The sequence below is a fragment of the Phaethon lepturus genome, unplaced genomic scaffold (assembly GCF_000687285.1).
Source record: "Phaethon lepturus isolate BGI_N335 unplaced genomic scaffold, ASM68728v1 scaffold18034, whole genome shotgun sequence".
Classification (NCBI taxonomy): domain Eukaryota; kingdom Metazoa; phylum Chordata; class Aves; order Phaethontiformes; family Phaethontidae; genus Phaethon; species Phaethon lepturus.
The window spans coordinates 7,548-28,921 of NW_010532820.1; the positions used below are offsets into that span (position 1 = coordinate 7,548).

The window sequence follows — 21,374 nt, forward strand, 5'->3', positions numbered from 1 at the left end:
GAAAAAAGTAAGAGCTACCAGGTAAGTACACAGCATCTCCCAAACAGCATATGAATGCATTAATGAATGCAGCCACATTCTTAAAGCTCAAAGTATTATTTCAGTACTGTTTACTAGCTAATTTCTTTCTGGCTCCACTATCAGTGCTATTTCCCAACATACTTAGAAGTCTACAGCTTCTAACCCATACAACCCATTACAGTGATATGTCTGAGCAATGCATAATCGATGCAAAAACCAAATCTGAAACACAAAAATGTGCACTTCTGAAAAGTGCTATCAAGACTTGCAAGGCATTCTTAACAAAATACATACTGAGGGCTATTGTAAGAAAAGCACAGCTTCTGAAGGAAAAAGTTGACTGATTAACTAAGATCAAGACATCACATAAAAAATTCAAGAAATTTGGTATGATTATGACATATATACTATATATACACACACCATATAAATGTGTATTTAAGAGGAGGAAAAAATGAAACCAACAATTTTCTAAATGAAGCTTTCTATGAGACATGTTAATAAGCCTACTGGAAAAACATGTTGTGCTGCAGATTCTCTGTCTTCCAGCATTTGTCCAAGTTTAGAGAAAACATTAAATATTTTCACAAGTATAATTCTTACTTGTATGGATGTGCTCTTTTTTACTGCCATTGGTAAAAAAGAGAAGTTTTTTTTCTGTTTCTTTTTTATATATTTCACTTAAAATTATCTTCATTTGTGACAAGGAAAAAAAAAAGTCCACAAAATTAAAGGAGGGTTTGGGATACTTCTTCCTTACTTGTTACCTTTAGTGAAGTCTTTCAGGTTGCATTCTACCCTCAGCTGCATTTGTGCAACCCTTCAGGAGGACACAGTCAAAAACAAACACCTGGTCCAACACACTGATATTTAGTAATTTCAGACCCAGGAAAGAATCTGATCTGCACTACTGCAATCCAAAAAGGTGTGTGTGGTGTTTTTGTTTGTTTGTTTTTTTTTAATGGGTTTGTTTAGTAGGATTGGTTGTTGTTGGGTTTTTTGGTATTCCCCCCCCCACCCCGATCTAAAACAAGTCCTTCCCCTGAACACATACAAGTCTTCAGAAATAAAATCATTATTATTGAATTTTTAGATAGTTAGCTAAAGGCTTAGTATGTGAAAGATATAAACGAGAAACACGTCAACATTACTTTTAACATTACTTTCATTACTTTGAACATTTTAACTCATTTAAAGTTTGGTGTGGGATGTATATCTGCAAATGTCAAATAAGATCAGTCAGGTATACTGAACATACCTTCACATTTTCCTATATAACACTATGTTTTACATTAAGTTGATCAGGGAGGTTTTTGAAAGACAAAAAAGCAGCACAGCCTTGGTTTTTGATGGAAATGATTGAACTGCCCAGGATCAGGGTCCGAACAGTCGTAGCCAAACTGATGCACTAGAGTCACCTAACTTGTACAGTACTGGAATAGTCAAAGTATGTAATCTATTGCCAATTTACATACTTTAACTGGAGATACTGCATTGAGTAGCTATTGGTTTTTTTCCCACGTTGATCTTTGTGATTTTTACCACCCTCAACCCTCCACCAACACTTAAAACCAGATGGAAAACCCCCAGAAACGTAAGGCAAAGCACATGTTCCAAGAAGACCTAGCTAGAATTTGATGTGAACAAAGCAACTGTTAAATGCCTACGAGTGTTATGAATTCTTCCATTTTAATTGAGTTATAAACAATTTCAGAAATAAACTGTTTCCTAACCCAGAACATACGAAAACAAACATTAAAATACACTTTCAAGTAGGTGATAAAACTTAATGCTTCATCATCAGAAAGCTACTGGCTTTTAAGCATATAAAAAGCTATTCCAAATAACATTATGATTGAAAGACAATCAAGGCAAAAAAACACAGAACTTTGAGTTAGTCTCCAAACTTCTTTTCTTGATATTTGTCAAGTTCATTATTTAAACACAAGATTGTTTTCTTAATTTAATATACATACTTATACAACAGCTTAAATTAAGGCATAATCCAGCTGGCTGAAGTATTCCATAAAATGTCTCTGTTGCTTTTTATCAGTAATAATTGGTTCAGATTAGTGCTGGCAAAAGTAACATAGTCCATTAGAGAGGAGATTGAAAAAAACATTTCTTTAGTACTACTATCTTCCATTAGGGTGATTTGTAAATTAAGTGTAGTGCAGGCCTTTAGACTCAGGAAGCCTTTCAAGAAATTCACTATTAAATCAACTTATCAGACAGGGCTTGAGGCTTTAAAGGCAGAAGCTGGTAAAACTCTGAAGCTATAGTGTGGTTTTACAGAAAGCCTTTCATATTCTACAGTAAGAACACTATCCACCCACTGTGAAACAGATAAGAACATAAGTTATCATCCAAAAAGCACAGGGCAAAACTTTTGGAAGACCTTGCCAAAAAGATGACAGCTGAAATTTAACAGACATATTAGAAGAGAACCCTTCAGAATCAAACTCAACATGCCAACTGGAGACTCTTAATTTAAAAGCATTGCTTCTGACTGCGTCATCATGATGACATTTTGGTCTCTCAAATATTCTGAACAGTATTTCTTCCATGCAATCCGGAACTGTATTCTAGGATCCTAGAATACTTCCATTTTCTACTTCAGTTTTAATGTGAAGTGTTTGTTTCTGGGATTGCAATTTAAGTGTAGATCAGACACCTTTGATAAAGCCAAATGTTCTTAGATGGAATAAATAATATGCAAATCACATTATCCCTCTATGTATACTAAAGTTGATGCATCAAAGACTCAATCATGTTATACAGGAAGACACACAACATCAGAGAAATAAAGTAAGACCAGCTGCAGCCCAAAAATTTTAAATTCACCAATTTAGTCCTTCACAATGTCATGTAGCAAGAGGGGCAAAATAATAGGCTGGATCACAGCCTCATTCCAGAACCTGGCAGGCCATGCTTTGGCTACTCTTAGGACAAAAGACAAAACATAACTGATGCAGTTGATTAGTTACTGAGCAGCAAGTAGCTTTAAATCACACCTGACTATAGCACCACATGTGCTCCCTTGGGAATGAAAACACCAGATTATCTTCTTCAGAATTAGAAATTGCAATTATATTCCTTAAACAAATAACAAGTAGAAGCTCAAAACCCCAAACATATGAAATTTTACTGCTTTACTTTAACATTTTCCCCAACAAAAAGACTGCCTATTAAGCTTAGTATAGTGCTACTACCTATTTTCTTAGCTATTTAGCTTGTATTTTATTTCTAAAACATTAAACATTCTTAATATGCTTTTGCTTCCAGACAATGTTCTGTGATAAACACTGTTTATTTTCAGAGATAGCCCCTAGAGTTCATACGAGTGCTTAGAAAGCTTCCTGTAGCTCCATTCATCCTACCTTTTAAACTAGACTAGTAGCCAACCCAGGTACCTGTAAGTAAGAACAAAGACAAAAAGTTAAGAGATGCATTTAATGCACCATGGTAGTATAAATCCTTTCAGAGGCTGGTAATTTAACCAGTCTCTGCATTTCCTGAATGTCAGTTTATACTAAAGCAATCCCTTGTATCAATTCAATGGCTTTGACAAGTAGGCAAAAGTAAAGTAAAAGGTGACAATAGCAAAAGTGCTAAAAAACCCCTATCATGTTTCTCTCAACTAAGCATTGTAGCAGACTTGTTCAATGCTTTTCCTCCATGTTAACCTACACTATGCCAAAGCAGCAAAACAGTGACACAAGTACAGAGTACTGTGTAAATACTCTCAATATTACCCCAGTATAATGAAAATGGAACCGTCAAAGGCATTCACTCATAAAATGATCATTGAAATCCATACATCAGAACCCTTGTAAAGCACCATATTTCAGAAAGATGGTTGAAGTGTATAGCTGTACCGAAGCTGGAGACAGAACGTTCGTTGTTGGATTTGATGATCAGACTCCCAAGTGAGGTTCCTCAATGAATGCAAACACTACTAAACGAGTCCTAAAGACATACTGTTTTTATATGGATATGTTTGTGAAGGAAAATAAGGCGTTCTTATCACATAATTTATTCCAGCTGTTTTTGCTCTGCATTTAGGCATTTGCTTTCAATGTCATCCTTATTCTGAGCAGCTGGTTTCTCACTCTGTGCAATAGAAACTTCTGAGTGGTCTGGCTTTGTGTCAGTATCAGCCAGTTCCTCTGCAGCTGAGGTGGGGCCATGCAGCTCTTTCACATGGAGGGTAGGATTGGTCATTTGCTCTGTGTCTTGTTGAGAGGCTGGTACGTGGCTATCTTTGGGAAGCTCAGGGCAGCTGACAGGAGCTATCACCAAGGGAGGCTGAGGTAGGTCTTTCTGCAAATGGAAGATCACAGTCAGAATGACAGAAAGCAGGAATTACAGTGTCCAGATATCAGGAGTGATGGTCATATAAGATGAAGATTAAAAGGTCCTTCATGTCCATTATCATTCTCCAGTAGTGGACACATGCATACACAGTTATCCTGTCTTTGTGTTTTATAGTACAAGAGGGGATTTTTCCTCCAAAAGTGTGTTTAACTGCTTTCTGCCTGATCATTCCTCACTCACTGTAGATGCACTCTGCTGATTACACAGGAACAGGCAAACAGCACTTTGGCACTTGGTCATTCTCTGGTTTTGCCTAATTTTACTATCAGTGTACAACAACTGGCAACTTCTCCATAGCATTTCAGATGATTTCAAATATTTTTACAACAATTAAACTCAGTTCTCTAGAGAAAAGTTGTGAAGGTTATCACAAATAGTTGAACAACAAAATAAAACTCATTGGGGGGAACCTCTAGCTTGATAGATTTGCCCTTCAAGTAGTTATTCAAAATCTCAAATCAAGCATCACAATATAAATTATTCCTTTTGGAATCAAATTACTTTCACTTGTACCACAGTGAAACAAAGTGATAATTTACTATATTGAACTAAATTTCTACCTTCATAAGCAGTAGGCTATGAAAAAATATAAAGAAAAAAATTTTAAGGATATCTTTTATATAATATTATAAAACATTATATTTTGTATATTTTAATATTTTACTACTACTTTCAACAGAGATCAAACCAGTAAAACTATGGCAGAATCAAGGATAGACAAGGTCTACCTCACTTTTCACTAGCCAGTTTAAGTTGCCATAAACATTAAAAAAAGGAAAATCTTACTGAGGCAAAAAAAGTAGGTAAAAAAGCAAACAGTCAAGCAAAACAAAAATCTTTGGTTTTGTTTGATAATACTGCAATATTTTACTCAACTTTAATTCTAGTTAGGTTTTTATAATATTAGTATTTCTTGAAGACACTCATATCAAACTGGTATTCACCGCAAAGCCGCTGCCCGTCCAGAACATTGCAAGCTCCTTTCTCCAAAGAGCCACAGCAAAGCTTGTGAGAAGAGTACAGGGCACCAAGTAGAGGAGAGCAGGCTGGCCCATCTGCATCAATGCCAAGGCAACAAAGGTCACAAGAAGGCCTATGCCATATGCTGGAAGGAATCAAAGCCAACAAAAACCCGTTATTCAGACATAGCCCTGCTCAAGAACAACTACATAATTAGCTAGATGAGCATTCTAACAGGAACTTTTTTCAAGTAATATGTAGAACAACGTCTCCAAATTTTTTCCAGGCCTCTCTAGACAGAAGCATTATATACACAATGTAAGCTTGGAATAGTGCTTTACTTAACAGAGATACTACAGTCTTATCTATTGATAATAATATGTTGTGAAAGTAGTGTGATTGGCCTAGTCCATACTGTGCAACTAAATCATTACCTCAAGCAGTCTGAGAAAGGCAAAATAAACAAAAGAAATATTGTGCCTTATATTGTATTTATGAATTCAACAGATACAGCCAATTATTTTGACCATTATAACATGTGCTGCTTGTTTGGCTTGGCTTTGGCTGTTTCTTACTAGCCTGCACCACCACTAAAAAACAAAGCCAGCTGTATGTTATAATTTGTTATTACTTTCTATTTAATTTCTGCATATATTCTGCAAAAATTATTAAGCAGAACAGAAGCAGCTAGGACCTCATATTGCAATTATTTTTGAATTACATTTTCTGAACAACAAAGCTAAATCCAACTGATTTTTATTCAGGAACCAGATGAAGAAAGATAATTAGGTGCTGGAGCATGTCCAAAGAAGAACAACAAAGCTGGTGAAGGGTCTAGAGAACAAGTCCTGTGAGGAGCGGATGAGGGAACTGGGGTTGTTTATAGAAAAGGAGGCTGAGGGAAGACTTTACCACTCTCTACAACTATCTGAAAGGAGCCTGTAGGAACGTGGGTGTCAGTCTCTCTTCCCAAGTAACAAGAGATAGAATGAGAGGAAACAGCTTTAACTTGTGCCAGGGAAGGATATTAGGAAAAAATTCTTCACTGAAAGAGTTGTCAAGCATTGGACCAGGCTACCCAGGAAAGTGGTTGAGTCACCATCCCTGGAGGTATTTAAAAGCCATGGTTAGGGGCATGGTTTAGTGGTGGACTTGGTAGTGATAGGTTTATGGTTGGACTCAGATCTTATAAGGGTCTTTTTCAACCTAAATGATTCTATGATTAGAATACTCAAATTTTTACAGTTCTTCAAAAAAATTTTTTTCAGGTCAGATTATGTTATTAGGGGAGTTCCTTATATATAGTTGAAGTATTTCTTCTTGTGACTTAAGTGCACTGCCTCACATCTTATCCCCTGTGCACCTATAAGAAAAGTCTGTCTGTCTTCTCTGAATCCTCACATTAGGTAGCTGTGGACAGCAACAGAATCTCCTCTTTGCCTTCTCTTCTTTTAAAATCATGTGCTCCAGCCCTCAGCCATCTTGATAGCCTCCACTGGATTTACTCCAGCATCTCAATATCCATTTTGCATCAGGGATCCCCAAGCTAGATACAGTATTCCAGAATCAGCCTTAACTGCCAAATTAATGGAATAATCACTTCTCTCATACTACTGACTCAATCTTGCTAAGACAGCCCTGTATGTTGTTAGTTTTCATTGCTGCAGTAGTACACTGCTGACTCTTCATTGATACAATATTTTCCTATCAATTTTTGTAAATGTTTTGAAAGTACCAGGTAAGACAACAGTTTCATTTAAGTGTATATGACAGGAAATTATTTAAGATTTTGTACACTGAAATAAAAGCATCTCTCTAACCCTGCTATAAGTGTACAAGAACCTAGCTATTTTTTCAAAACAATTTCTAAAGCAGTTTTTCATTAAAATTCTTCATACATTAACTCGAGTATTTTTAAGTCTTTGCTAGCATAAATACCTTGTAACAAAGCCAACAAAAATCTGTAAGATCCTATTCATCAGTTGTCATGTATAAATATAGTGTAGATGTAAGGGTTATAGTGAGACAAACCATGGTAACTCCCCTTATATACGGCAGACCAAACAGCTCAGGAAAATGACATCAGATAACTTGGCGATGGAAGGTCTAGCCTTGAAAGTACTTTGATATAATATTTCTGTTTAATAATAAAAGGAGGAGAAGAATAAAAAACCCAAACTATGTAACATGAGATCGACTGTATGCTTTTAAAGGGAGCAACTCCTGTCAGTATTGTGTTCAAGCGCCACTGTTACACATACCTATTGTGCAGGCTACAAAATAGACTCTGGATGACTGCACCTGAATATCAAATCTATGGCAATAGGCTACCAGTAATCCTAGGAAAGGAAAGAACAATTACAACATGTTTTCAACACATTCACGCATTAAGATACACAAAACCACCAAATTATCTAGCAACTCTTACGATTTTTTTTTTTTTTTCTCCTAACACTTACTTAAACACCGGGGTGCCGAAGTACTATGACAGCATCATTCAGGAGGCTGCACAGCTTACAAAACATTTATATGATAACATAAGCCAAGTACAACAGAAGCACTCTAATAATAAAATTAACATCTACAAATACACAGATCCTAGATACAAAACATCATCCCATCCTCAACAAACAGTTGAAAAAATACAGCGTTCACAACAAGAATAAGGGTAAGTTCATCCCTTCTAGCTCCTGCTAAAGACAGTAGGAATTTATGGTTAATGACTATACCTATTACAGGTTGGGGCAGGGAGGGGAAGGGGACACAGACAGGGATGACAGTTCATATTTCCCCAAACACAGGAAAATAAACATATTATTTCTCAGGAGAAACCTGAAAGTCAGAAGATACACACTTGTTTTCAACTGCAGTGGTGCCAGGCATACTCATATCTCTACATAATATCTAAAGGCAAATTTGAGAGAAGGTGCGGTAGAAACACTGTATGTTACGTGACTAACAAAACTACAAAGTTCTGCGCGGTCAGGTATGTATGTACTCAAATCATGTGCAAATGGGCAAATAACCTCCTCTATCACCACACTAGTAAAAATGTTTCATGCTATAAAATTGGTTGCTAAATCAACTCTTGCTTTTTCTCTACACTTCTTGACATCACTGCACATGAAACTGAACCATAAGATTAATGTGCATTTAACTTCTTATGGAAAAAGTTAATAGTGCAGAAAAAAAGAACATAAAAGATATACTTACAAATTTATCAGGTTTATAGAAGTCAAATCAAACTTCCTGCTTTAAGCGGAAGCACAAGAGGAATAAATTAACATGACAGTGCAACAAGTAAAATTATTAACATGCTAAACAAGAAATACCTGGGACTAAAATGTCTCCAAATCCTAGGAGAGAAAAAGGCCTGTCACACAGAGCCAATGGTGAGGAGTTCAGTCGTGGAACCTTCAGGACCATCGGGAGCTTGGAATGAGAGACACATGTGCCTTATGAAGAGCTGTTTTCTACACATACTGACACCATCTACTAGAACTTGTTCCTGTTGTACTGAAACTACAGACTTCAAATGGAGCAAATGTATCTTTTTTACATTATAGATCCTTCTGTTTAAAGTCTTATTAATATTACTGACAACTAACAATGTCTTTAGAAAGTATTTAATCACTCCTATCTTAAAAGACAAACAGCCATGACAACTCCACCTGACAAGATATCTCAAAACACTATATTAATTTCAAAGTCCTCACATGCAATATGGTATCAACTCTGCTTTTAAGTGCAGGAATGTAAAAAAATGTAGGTAAGCTGCCACATGCATAAGAAAAGCATTTCTACTTCATTCTACTGCTTGCAATAAAAGTCTCAAAAGAGTAAAGACTTGACTAATTTTAAAAAGTGCTTTTTCAAATAACTTGAAAACTTTTTCCCCCCAAAATGTCCCTACTTATTTAATAACTTGCAGTGTTGAGGCGCAGTACAGCAAGGTTCATTGCAAACATGTATTCTCTTTAATACAGTACATTAAAGAAACTTTATTTTCTTTTTTTCCCTTTTCTTATGTTAGTGCCAGAAAAATTCATCTACTTATATTATTATTATTGTTCTATACAATTCATTCTGTGCATAAAACTGAAACTGTAAGAAGTTAAAGAAATTAGTGTGGATTATATGGATTGATCCACTTGTTGTTCATCCTGCAAACAACTATTTTCTGTACTACATTTTCCCAAGCAACAGTATTACATTCATTGCTGAGAAGAGACCCAACATCCTTAACAAAACCAGTTTTCCTATAGATTAATTTCTTACTTGTTTTGCACACTGTATCTCACTATCTCCTACATCTCACATACTTTCCTCCCCATGTCAGCCACATGTTGTGCATGCAGCTGGCTGCTGTCAAGCAGTACAGAATGACTGAATGCTGACTTCTGTTTTCTTTCTGTCTCTCCAATTCATGTTTCTCTTCTTTGCCTATAGCCTCAGCTTTTCATAAAGCAATTATCAAAACAAGGGAGGAAGGGGAAGAGACAGACTGATCATAAAAGTTTTATCTCTTTATTGTAATGAAGCATATACACTTTTACCTAAGTTATATTTACAAATGGGGTCACATGTTTTTGTGAAGCTGAGGTAATCAGCTTCCTTATATTTAAACCCTTTTAAAGCAAGATAAAGGAAGAACAAAGCTGTTGTGACGAACCACTAAAAGTCCACTTTGCCTCCTGTGTTTGGTGTGTGTTTCCAGAGGGCTCAGGAGTGCGTATTTCCACATTAAATTATTTTCAGTCTGGCGTCTCTGTTTCAGCTTTGTGGTCTTTGAATTTTAGAGAAGTTGAAAGTGTAATAGCTGGAAGCTAATGCCATATTTTGAGACTACATACAGTACCTTTTCATGAGTGGCAGAATCAGATGGGCCTGCAGCCACCTCCACCATTATACTCTCTCCAGTCTAAAGAAAAAAGTGGAAAATAGTAAATCAGCACCTCACTCAGCAGGTCTGGGATCACAGAGAAACAGGTCATTACACTTTCCTCTATAAGCAGCAGGCACTAGAAAAATACTTTACTTACCTTTGTTAGAAAAGGTGTGATAAATACAAAGAATACATCATACACAAAAAGAACCAGGAGGAGCAAGGTACAACCCTGAAGGAAGAGACAAGATACCTGGTATTTACATACTATGCATTAGTAAACAGCAAAGAATTAATAATTAGCAACTTAGGACTATTCAAGGCAAAAGGCAACAAGAACTAAAACAAGTCACTCACATTTTTCTTCATTCCTAAATAGTTTAGATAGAGGAATTGGGTCTCACATGCACCATATAAAAGAAAGTAATTCTTATACACAAAATTACATGTTGGTCTTGTAAAATCTAGAGATGATGCCATTTCAAATTGTTAGGAAATACTAAGAAGGTCTGCATTTTCTCTAGAGCATGTTAGGCATAGCTTGAAACAGTATCCACATTACTTTGGCTGGTCTATACAGGGAAACAAATTTATAGGTGAAGATAACTTGAAACAGAGTTTGAAGAGCTGCCTAAGGAGCAACTAAATGACTAATACTGATTTTTACTCTTAGGATACTAGAATAAATTCTAGAAGATTTGAAAAAACACCAGAATGATGCATCAATTGTGTGTCAAATTTGAAAAAAACCCAAAAAACCCACAAAAAAACAACCAAAACCCAAAACCCAGACAACACCTCTTCTCCCCCCCCCCCCGCAAACAACCCACAAGCGTGTGGTGTGTGCTTTCAACAACCTACAGAGCTTTCAAGTTACCAAACACCATGCGTAACAATCACATGCCACTTATTGGTCTACATTATACTTATTACATCACTCTTTTCCAGGCTACATATGAATGGAAGTGCATTTCTAAGCCCATGTACTCCATTATAAGTGCCTCTGTTCAACTATATACAGGCAAACATCCTCCTTTTACATCTGTTTAACTTTCATACCTTAAATGTAGGCAGGCGAATTGTTTTCAACATGTAAAGACAGAAAGCAATTCCTAAAGCATCTTGCAGAACCCAGGCCCACCTGAAGAAAGAGTAGAGTAACATTTTTGCAGGAAACAGCAGGAAAGCCAGACCAAGCCTTGCCCTCACTAAGGACCTGCTTGCAACAAAAAACTTTATTAGAAGTACTTGCTTGAAATCAACATTGTTGTCAGCCAGATTCACAAATGAGAAGTTGTGCTTGATCAACCTGATTAACCTTCTACAATGAAAAGACTGGTTTGGCAGATGAGGGAAGAGCAGTGGGGATGTTGTCTAGGTAGACTTCAGTAAGGCTTTCCACTGAGAATCTCCCACAAGATCCTCAAAGAGACTGCATGAACAGTGAGGTAGATTGAAAACTGACTGAACGAGGTCAGTGGGTACCAAAATGGGAAGTGCTGCAGCCCTTTGGCCTGTGTATATGTGTACACCCTGTGTGCTGAGGTAAACCTACAGTTGGGGCTGTTTCTTGATTGTGTTTTGCAAGTTATGTAGAGAAGTACCAAGGCTCTTGGCTTTTCTCTTGATTGCTAGGATCAAACAGAAGTAGAATTTAAGATACAACACACTAAGGTTTCCCTAAAATTGTTAACGTCTAGATGCAGATGAGAGATTAGGCTGTGAATCAATACCTGAGCGCTTGCTGATGGATCTTTGTGCAGGGGGACACTCAGGTCCACTCCAGCTTTGGATGCAGAAAATGGATTTCCTAGTTCTAAATATCCCAGGTTGGAATAGCTCTATAGCACTTCTGTATTCCTCAGCCTGACACTTATTTCTCTAGAATATGTTTCAGAGTTGAAGCTTCCTGGATTTATGAGTTCTGTCAGTGAACGATCCACAGCTTTAACACAGAAAATGGAGCCCACAAAGCCAGTAACCGGCATTCAAGGCACAAGCAAGACATCTTTGGTACCATCAGCAGAAACACAACCCAGCATTTCAGTTCCAACATAGGATCCTTGATAGACAGAATCCCTGATAGAGGGACCAAGAAGATGAACACATCATGTATATGTGGGGAAATTGGAGCATCTGGAAGTGAGGTAAAGGGTTAATAAAAAAAGTCTCTGATAAGAGTGGTAAGAAGAACATGCTATAATAGGGTACCACAGCAATACTGGACAGACAGAATTATTTACTCATACCAGGCAGTTGAGAGAAATTAAAGATCTGACAGTCTTCACAGCTTTTATTCTCTCTGAGCAAATGTACACACAGACCATCACCCAAAGAAGTCAGTTAGACAACTTGTGTCCAACTTTTAATATCACTTCTGAACAGCTGTCTTAAGCCAAAAAGATTAGAATACGGACTGGAACTCAGGGAAATTCAAGCTTAAGAAGAGACAGTTTTCTGTAACTTAAACCAACGAGAGAAAGATGAGGTACATAAGGAACAATTAAGAATTTCTACCCCAGTATCTAGTTTCTTTCCTGTCACTCCTAAATTTTGCATAAGTTTAGGCTTCTACAGATGTCAGTTACTTATACTATAAAGCATATTACAATTTCTAGCACAGAAACTAAAATATACACTTACTGATCTTCGTTTCTGAAGATTCCCCAGACTATGCTGACAGAGATACAAAATACTGCCAATAGCAACATCCGGACCTGTGGACGCTTGTGAAAATAAGGCAAGTTGTTGTCTGGGATTCTGAAAATGAAGCACACCAAAGCTACAGTTGTCTATGTAGTTACCCTCCTCCTTTATAAATGTTGTGATGTATGAAACCGCCTTGGAAATCCCACACCTACCCAACACTATAAAAAGTTAATTTTGACTATTAAAAATTTAGAAGTTGCCACATACCTACACTTCCCCAAGGGGAATCTTCTTACAAAGGGAGACAGACAACTGTACAGACCAATTGAAGCAGCCAGGCAGAATATTCCTATGATAACATAGACTGAGAAAGAAACAGTGTAAGTCCAAGTAAGATAAAGTAAGAGATGTTTGTGGTTTGGTCCCCCGCCCCCCCCTCCCCCATCCCCGATGAATAAAGAACAGACAATCAAAAAGCCTGGATGAGAAATAAGCTTACATTTCACCAGTAAAAGTTAAATTCAGAGACTTTAAATTCTTGTTGATTAAATTTATGCACTTCAAGTATCTAGGTAGTTTTACTCAGATGTACTTTATGCAATAGCTACTTCAACAAATCAAAACCTCGGTGCTAGTATTCTTAAAGAAAGTCATTAAATCATAAACCTGAAAGGCAATTTATGATAACATGTTACCCTTCTCATAAGTAGATGTAAGTGTTTTAAGGGAATTCTTAAAATCACTCAGTAGCAAAATTAATACAGATGGGATGCATCTTTCATAACTTCCTCAGAAATATGAGGATGAAAGTTCCAGTGCATTAGGCTCTCATGGTCTTTTTTTAATCAATTTGATAAGTGATCAGTAGAAACTTACCATCAAAGAAAAAAATTGATCCTGGATCCCATAACTTAACTTCAAATTGAACAATAATAGAAAGACTAGTACAGATTTGAGAACACCTTTGACAAAAATAAAAGGTGGAAGACATTAAGTCTGTATCCACTTAATAGGCTTTAATGTTTGAAAGAAGCTCTATGATCACCTAATCCAACCTCACTAAAAGCAGGTATCAAAACCTATTCAGTGGGTTTCCTTACAGGGTTTTAAATCATATTGGGATGAAGAAACATGGCAGAAGACAGCCATTTCACAATTATTTTCACAATAAAAATGTTCTTTAAATGATGGCAGCCTTGTGATATTCAACATGTATCAATACAAATAAAACTTTAGGAGTACCTAAGTGGTCATAGAAGAAATAAAGGAGGACCAGCATTGAGCAGCACATCACTACAAATACACAGATCATTATTGGAGTCACATCAACTGTTTCATCATCATGTTTCTCTGCCCCATCGTCACGTTTGTGCTTCATGTATCGCCTGAAAGAGTAACATGGCTATAGTCAGTCCATTTCTTCTGCAACAGTATACAAAAGGGCACTGAATCTTCAGTGAGAACTACATGGGGTTGGAAAACATGACATGACACGAATGCCTGCATTGATTTCCACTCTAGTCAGTGGTACTCCATTTTACATGGATGTATGAACATCAGATATAACATAGTGCATAAAACAGTAATCACTGTATTAGTTTATGAAGAATGCTAGTTTTCATCACTAACAACTGAATGGAAGCCTGAAAATCACTGCAGAATAATTTACTGACCTCAGAAGAAATCCTAAAGTCAGGTTGTAAATATAAAGCAAAAGTGTGGCACAGAAGACCTCCTCCCCCCAACTCCACTTACTGGCAAAGAGTAACCACAAAATTTCAATAAAATATTCATAATAAATATAGTATATGTTAGCCATCTAATAAGTTTGTTTTGTACTATACTAGTAAAAACAATTTTTTTTTTTTTTTTTTTTTTTTTTTTACAAAATATTTTTAGGGTGATTTTCTGCAAAAGTCCAAATAGGAAGCCTATACTATCCAATTATCCTTTGAGCTTTTACACTGTTTGGCTTTTTGACAAGGCAAAATACTAAAATAATCTACATGAAAATTATACTCTAATAATTTCATACAGTGACAATACAACGTTCAGGGCCTTTCAAATGTCATATCAGCATTTTCCCATTCTGGTTATATAGACAGACTCCGAACCTCATCAGCAGAGCTACCAGGTGATCTTTAGATAAATACTGTGTATTTTTTTTTCTGTGAAAAATAAAAGAAAACTTACATACTACATTCCAGTTACTCACTTTTTCACATCCCTGCTTCCTGCCCAGTAGCCTCCAATTGCAACAGTCCCCACAGCCATGACAAATATAATCACCATGTTATAGTCTAGCACAGGCTCATTTGGTGCATACATCGCCCCTTTCACTGAGCTGCCAAAACTCTGCGGAGGTAAGCACAAGTTAGGAAGCATTTCCAAAAGGCTACCTTAGCAAAGGTTCAGTTATTTCAGTTATTTATTCAGTTATACCTTAGCAAAGGTTCAGCAACCTCAGAATCAAACTTTATTATAAATACTTAAGAGCAATCTATTTTCTCTACTATCAGTGATATTTATTTCCAGCACGAGGCTCAATTTTGATTTTGTTCTCAAGATGAGAAATAACCTTCCAAGAGATTTGTATTTTTTTTTTCCAAAACATAATAATGCAATCTTCATGAGTACAACTCTCTACAGATTCAAAGCTCCTAAGATGAGCTGATACTGTTGAGCAATGGCTCATTTAAATGAGCTAATATGAATCACAGCATTTAGTATCAAGTTTACCTTGCTAATATCTAACATATCAGTATAGCTGAGCAGAGCCACAGGAATATCAATTTCTTCATACTGACTCCTGTTACCCCCAGGAGGAACCTGAAAGACAGTTCAGACAGGTAAAAATATATTAATTTCTGCAAATACTTCTATTACTTCAAAAGCTGCAAGTTCCATTTCATTTAATTTGGAAAATATTCTAGAAAGGAACATTATGACAGCAAAAACTAAAAACAAAAATGTATCCCTGTTTCCAGTAAAACATAAGTCATTAAAGACTGTAACAGCCAAATGCAGCAACCAAACTTCAGGCAGTATCTTTTGCACATCAGGGTCACAGTTTTATGACTGATATGTGCCTCTAGCATTGACTACAGCATTCAACACTACTAATTTTACAAAACACACACTGGTGACGCTCCAGATGAATCTAAAGCACTAGATTCACTGTGCTCTAGATATCATTGATTCCAATAAGGAATCCTTTCATAAGGATAATTCCGAGCCCTTGACTTGAATGTTACATGGGCTCTGCGCAGCACTCTTCCTATTTAAATGAGTACCCTTTTTTGCTTCATTAATCCTTCCTTCAGCCATATTATTTCCACACATAGCTATGCAATGTAAATGCATAAACACAAACACATAGATTATTTAAAAGAGGAGCATCACATGCCAGCAATAAGACAATATCTAACATCAGAGGAGTATCAGCAATATAGAAAGGAAGAGACTTACCAGTCTCTCTCTACTAACAATAAGCAGCCCACGAGCTCCATTTATCTGAGCAAGCCTCACTTTCTCATAGAAGGTGCAATTCCCTCGCATCACCATGGGGATTTGGTTATTAAATCCCCCATCAGGTACATCAGAAGGAGAACACAAAACAGATGCTGTCTGATCCTGCAGTTGCAAGAGTGACTGAAAAGAAAGAAATTAGTTAAATACATATGTAAAATTATAAAAAGTCAAGAGCAGAAACCAGAGTTTCTAAACGGTAATTTAGAATTTTCAGGCAATGGAGTGATAGAGTATTCTCAGAGAAAACTGAAAGCTGAAACAGTGCTCCCCTCTCTATTATGTCGAGTCCTGCCTTGCTTCACCTTATTGTACAGAATTCTGCTGGTAATAAATGTTGGGTTATGATCTGCACTTGCATTAGTTTTCTTCAGCACTGTTGCTGTCCTGATGCACACATCCAGGATGTAGGAGGAGTACAGCACTGTTATAATTGTTAGGATGGCACAGAGTGGCAGGCTGAGATGATGCAGGGTATGAACAGCTAGAAACACAAACACAGGCTGGAGTGAATCACAAAAGCATAGTGAAACAAAGGTCTGAGACAAGGAAGAAGGTTTTAACATGGAAAATCAATCAAATTTCCTGTTGTATGCGAGGATGGTGTAAGATCCTAAGCACCTTGATACTGGATTCTAAGCTGCTTCTCTCACTGCTTGCGATTCAGAGATGTTGCAGGCCTGCCCCAATTCCTTAGTTTTGGCCCTCTTCGGACCCAAAGATATCTACTCTGGTATGTTTAGAGAGGAACAGCCCAAGACACTTCAAGGCTTTAGAAGCCTTGAAAAGCTGACACATGTAACACCTTGTATTAGAAATCCATAGGTACATGATACAATACCAAATATCTGTATAACTGACTCTATTGTTTTAGCAGGGAAAAATAAGGGTCAAGCTATTAGTAGTTCCCAGCTTATTCATAAAATGGCTGTCTCCAACCTGGCTCCAACTTTAGAGAAAGTAAAATGTCTCTACACACACTTCCTGCTTGTCCAGGTTTCAGGAAAGCTCATCAGCTCTATCGGAGCACGACACCACAGACTGAGCTCAGGTCACTGCACTACATCATGTCAGTAATAAATTGTACTGCTGGAGTACTGGAGGGAAGGAGAAGGAGGGAGAATGTGAAAGAAAAGGCAGAGGGACAGCTGAAGAAGGAAACAGGATGGGCAGGGGATATAGCACAGGCAACCCAAGTGCACTGTGGAAGGCAGGTCAGAACCTGCACCTGTTCAGTGCTTCAGTTTCAATTCATTGCAAGCTATTCTGGACTACATTAGCTCCCACAGAGCTACTGAAATATGTCTCCAGTGACTTTTTATGCGATCTGTTGAAACAAGATGTCTACAGTACAGTCCCTAGCTCTCACAAATCCTAAAGTCTAGAATGCTAGAGACTGTGGGAAGTCTGCCTGGATCTAGTCGAACGAGACCCTAAGCCTCTCAAACCAGCTTCATTCACTTCTGCATTCCCACTTCTGTTACTGAAGCAAAGGGATACAGTACATAGATGTGCTACCTTCAGGTTACACAGAGTCAGGTCAAGTGCAAAAGTTTATTAGCTGGGTCTACACAAAGCAAAGGCAGTTGCAGCATCTGAGATATCTAAGTATCTAGGGATTAATCTGCAGTCCCGATGAACCCCTCAATGGTAATTAAGACTTGATTATACATTGATAAGGAACAATAATAATTCTGTGTAGCACTCAACTGGTAGATTAAGGAACACAATGAATAAAGAACACAATGAATAAAAAGAACATAGCATCTATCAACTACTCCACATCTTCCCCAATTAGTAGCTCATTCAAAGTGCATTTGCTGATTTCATCATTCAGTGACAGTAACTTTTTCTCACAGAAGAGAGTGGAGAATTGATTCAATTGTCAGCTCATATGGCTTTGGATAATGCAACAAAAGCTTGACACAGTTTGTAACTACTTATTCTTACACTTGACAGAACTATGAACCACTGAGAAAGCACTAAAGGTCACAGTTCAGTATATTTGTAAGGCCACATGGTATCTTTTTGTATTATACTGACATATAAAAACTCCTTCCCAACCATAGGTTAGTGCCATTTTTATTTAATTGATCATGTTGTGCAAAAGGAATATTTTTGTTTTGAACCAGAAATAGTCATTACCTCTGCATGCTGCTTGGAAAAGAACATTGCCATCACAGCACTGCCTAGGGTGATCTTAACACATAGAAATATTTTCTAAGTAGAGCAAACAAAGTAGTTGCTTCAAGTTGTACTAATCCACGTTAGAAAGTTGAAGTTTCCCAGTAACAAAAGCATTTTTGAATACATTCTTCTGTCATTGACTGGCTAGGTACTTACAGCTTTACCCAGATCATGTGGCAAATGGGCCCACTGAGAGTTGAAGAGGATACAGTAGTCTTTTCCTTTGTTGCTCCCCTTCTCTGAAAGGACATGTACCATCCCATACTCGCAGTACACCTGAAAATGTAACAAAAATTTCACTAGAAGAATTCTGGGCCACACGAGAGATCAGAATAATGAGCGTAACTTGCTGTTGACTACCCTGGTTTGTATTTAAAAAAAAAAAAAATCTACAAAAGTTTTAGTATCTATGCAAGGGAGTACAGTGAAATTTGTTATTATTTCTATCACACTTCAAACAAAGAGTTCAGAGACATTAGGCAAAATTCCCTCCTACACAGCAACCAGTCAAAGAATCAAATGAAACCTCACTGAATGTTACTGGATGCCTTTAAAAAAAAAAAAAAGACCAAAACAACCCCCAAAACACGGCCAGAGTGGCGCATATTTGGATATAACCAGAGCAATAGAACTCTGGTTACGTCTGGACTACTCCAGAACAGATAAGAGAGCTAGAATAAGAGGTCTGGCCCCTACCAACTCCTGAAAGTACAGCCTGAACTAATAATCAATTCCAGATTCACATTGCTCCAAAACTCAGCCCTGGACACCTTTGCTATAGGTCTTACAAGACCCCCAGAGCATCATCGGCTCTCTTTTTATGTCCTAGATAGCACATATAGATTCTCAAGACTACACACTGCATATACTTTCCCTGTTGAAAATCAGGATCACTGTTCCTTCAGTGATCAGCAGTCACTGCAATATTTGCTACAAGTAGTGAAGACTATGTATCTAAGAGTTATACTTACAGTCCTGTACTGGGTCTGGCTGAGATGGAGTTAATTTTCTTCATAGCAGCTGGTATGGTGCCATGTTTTAGATTTGTGACCAAAACAATGCTGATAAACTAATGTTTTAGCTATTGCTGAAGTGTTTGCACAGTGTCAAAGCCTTCTCTGTTTCCCACTCTGTCCTCACAGTGAATAGACTGGGGGGCGCACAAGAGATTGGGAGGGTACACAACCAGGCAGATGACTAAACAAAGAGATATTCCATGCCATATAATGTCATGCTCAGCAATGAAAAGTGAAAAGAGGGGTTTTTTTTTAAGGAGGTTAGTAATCTTTTCCTCAGGAACTGGCTGGGCATTGGCCACCTGTGGGAGGTGGTGAGTGATTGCTTTTGCATCATTTGTTTCATTTTCTTTCTTTCTTCTTCTACTTCTCCTTTGCTTATTAAACAATTTTTATCTCAACTTGCAAGTTTTCTGGCTTTTACTCTTCCTCTCTTCTTCCCTGTCTCACTAGGGGTGGGAGGGGAAGTGAGCGAGCAGCTGCGTAGTGCTTAGCTACCTACCAGGGTTAACCTGCAACAAGGTCAGAGGCAGAACATGACAGATTCACTCCAGTTATTTATGGGTAAAATCCTTTAACTAAAATAATGAATCATGAGCTTTTGGCCACCATTTGACAGTCAGCCTCTGGAACAGAGCTGAGTTGCAGTGGAAAGACTATCTGAACTCTACGCCCAAGTACAGCCCAGGCTGCAGTCCTGAGCTGAAGAACTAGGAACTCAAAGCTGCGTGTGCACCTCACGCACAGTTAGTCACAAGCTGGGTTTCAAACTGTGGTGGTGCATTACCCCTCTTCCCCCCTTGCTCCTGGAACTCTCGCCCAGCTTTGACCTTGGTGCAATGAGCTTAGGGGTTAAGAGCCCCTTGACCGTACCAAGCACTCTTCTGTAGCTGAGGTGGGGAATGGTACTGCCTGTTCCAGGACTATCAGTTGTGGGAATAACTAATCATCCCCTGATAGCCCCAGAACATATTTTATCTAATCATGACATGGGTGTACCAGTACAGGCATCACTGTAATTTTGAGAATTATTGCCAATGATTGTGATGAGGATGGAACTTTACTGATGCCTACAGTCAATCACCTTGTGACCCTATAAACAGTGGTTCTACCTAAGGCCCTTTGAGCTCTCTTGGACCACAGCAGACCAGCACCTCCCTTTGAGTGGGATGCCTCTCACAGCTCGCAAACTCTCAAGTTTGCAAAGTTTAAAGGACCATTGCCAAAGACCTGCACGGGACCTGGGCTGAAACCCCCACTCCTTGAGGCTCAACCCTCATCCATTGAGAAATGCAAAGGCATTCAGTGTGAGTATTTCACTGAATTCAAGGGGAATTTTTAACGGGTGCCTTTGTGTGTGCATATATATAGATCTCTCTCTCTCTCCCCCCCTCTAGATATGTATATCTATATCTGTGTCTGTGCATGTAATTTGAGAACCTTGTTAAGTCTTTAACTAAATTGCTGTGTTATTAAGCTTTGTTAGAAAATGATATAATTTAACATACCTTAATAGTTAATGAAGTTAAAATTGCTACTATTCCACATCAGATTGTGGCCATCCAAAGTTACACAAAACACAAAATCATACGTTGAATCATCACACCAAGACCCCTGCATTTAATCCCTTTAGTCATACTGTTGACCAAGTCTGTGACTAGGAGTGGATTCAGCTGCACCTAGACTCCTCTCTGAGAACGTTAGAAAGCAAGGGGGTCCACTCTGAACCTCGTGACTCAATGGGAGGGTCT

General features: G+C 37.7%; 1 protein-coding gene across 1 annotated transcript in view; it reads right to left on the minus strand.

Moving 5' to 3' along the window:
- Positions 1-3,549: 3,549 nt before the first annotated feature.
- Positions 3,550-21,374, minus strand: part of SPPL2B (signal peptide peptidase like 2B) — a 25,846-nt gene continuing 8,021 nt past the window's right edge. Inside the window, exons 3-16 of the mRNA XM_010284987.1 lie at positions 18,764-18,883; positions 16,361-16,543; positions 15,632-15,721; positions 15,108-15,247; positions 14,135-14,277; positions 13,160-13,256; positions 12,887-13,003; positions 11,303-11,384; positions 10,401-10,475; positions 10,217-10,279; positions 8,691-8,790; positions 7,620-7,697; positions 5,343-5,503; positions 3,550-4,344 (exon numbers count right to left, since the gene is read on the minus strand). Of these exons, the coding sequence (XP_010283289.1) occupies positions 4,057-4,344; positions 5,343-5,503; positions 7,620-7,697; positions 8,691-8,790; positions 10,217-10,279; positions 10,401-10,475; positions 11,303-11,384; positions 12,887-13,003; positions 13,160-13,256; positions 14,135-14,277; positions 15,108-15,247; positions 15,632-15,721; positions 16,361-16,543; positions 18,764-18,883 (1,737 nt within the window). The 3' untranslated portion in view covers positions 3,550-4,056. The remainder of the gene's footprint in view (positions 4,345-5,342; positions 5,504-7,619; positions 7,698-8,690; positions 8,791-10,216; positions 10,280-10,400; positions 10,476-11,302; positions 11,385-12,886; positions 13,004-13,159; positions 13,257-14,134; positions 14,278-15,107; positions 15,248-15,631; positions 15,722-16,360; positions 16,544-18,763; positions 18,884-21,374) is intronic.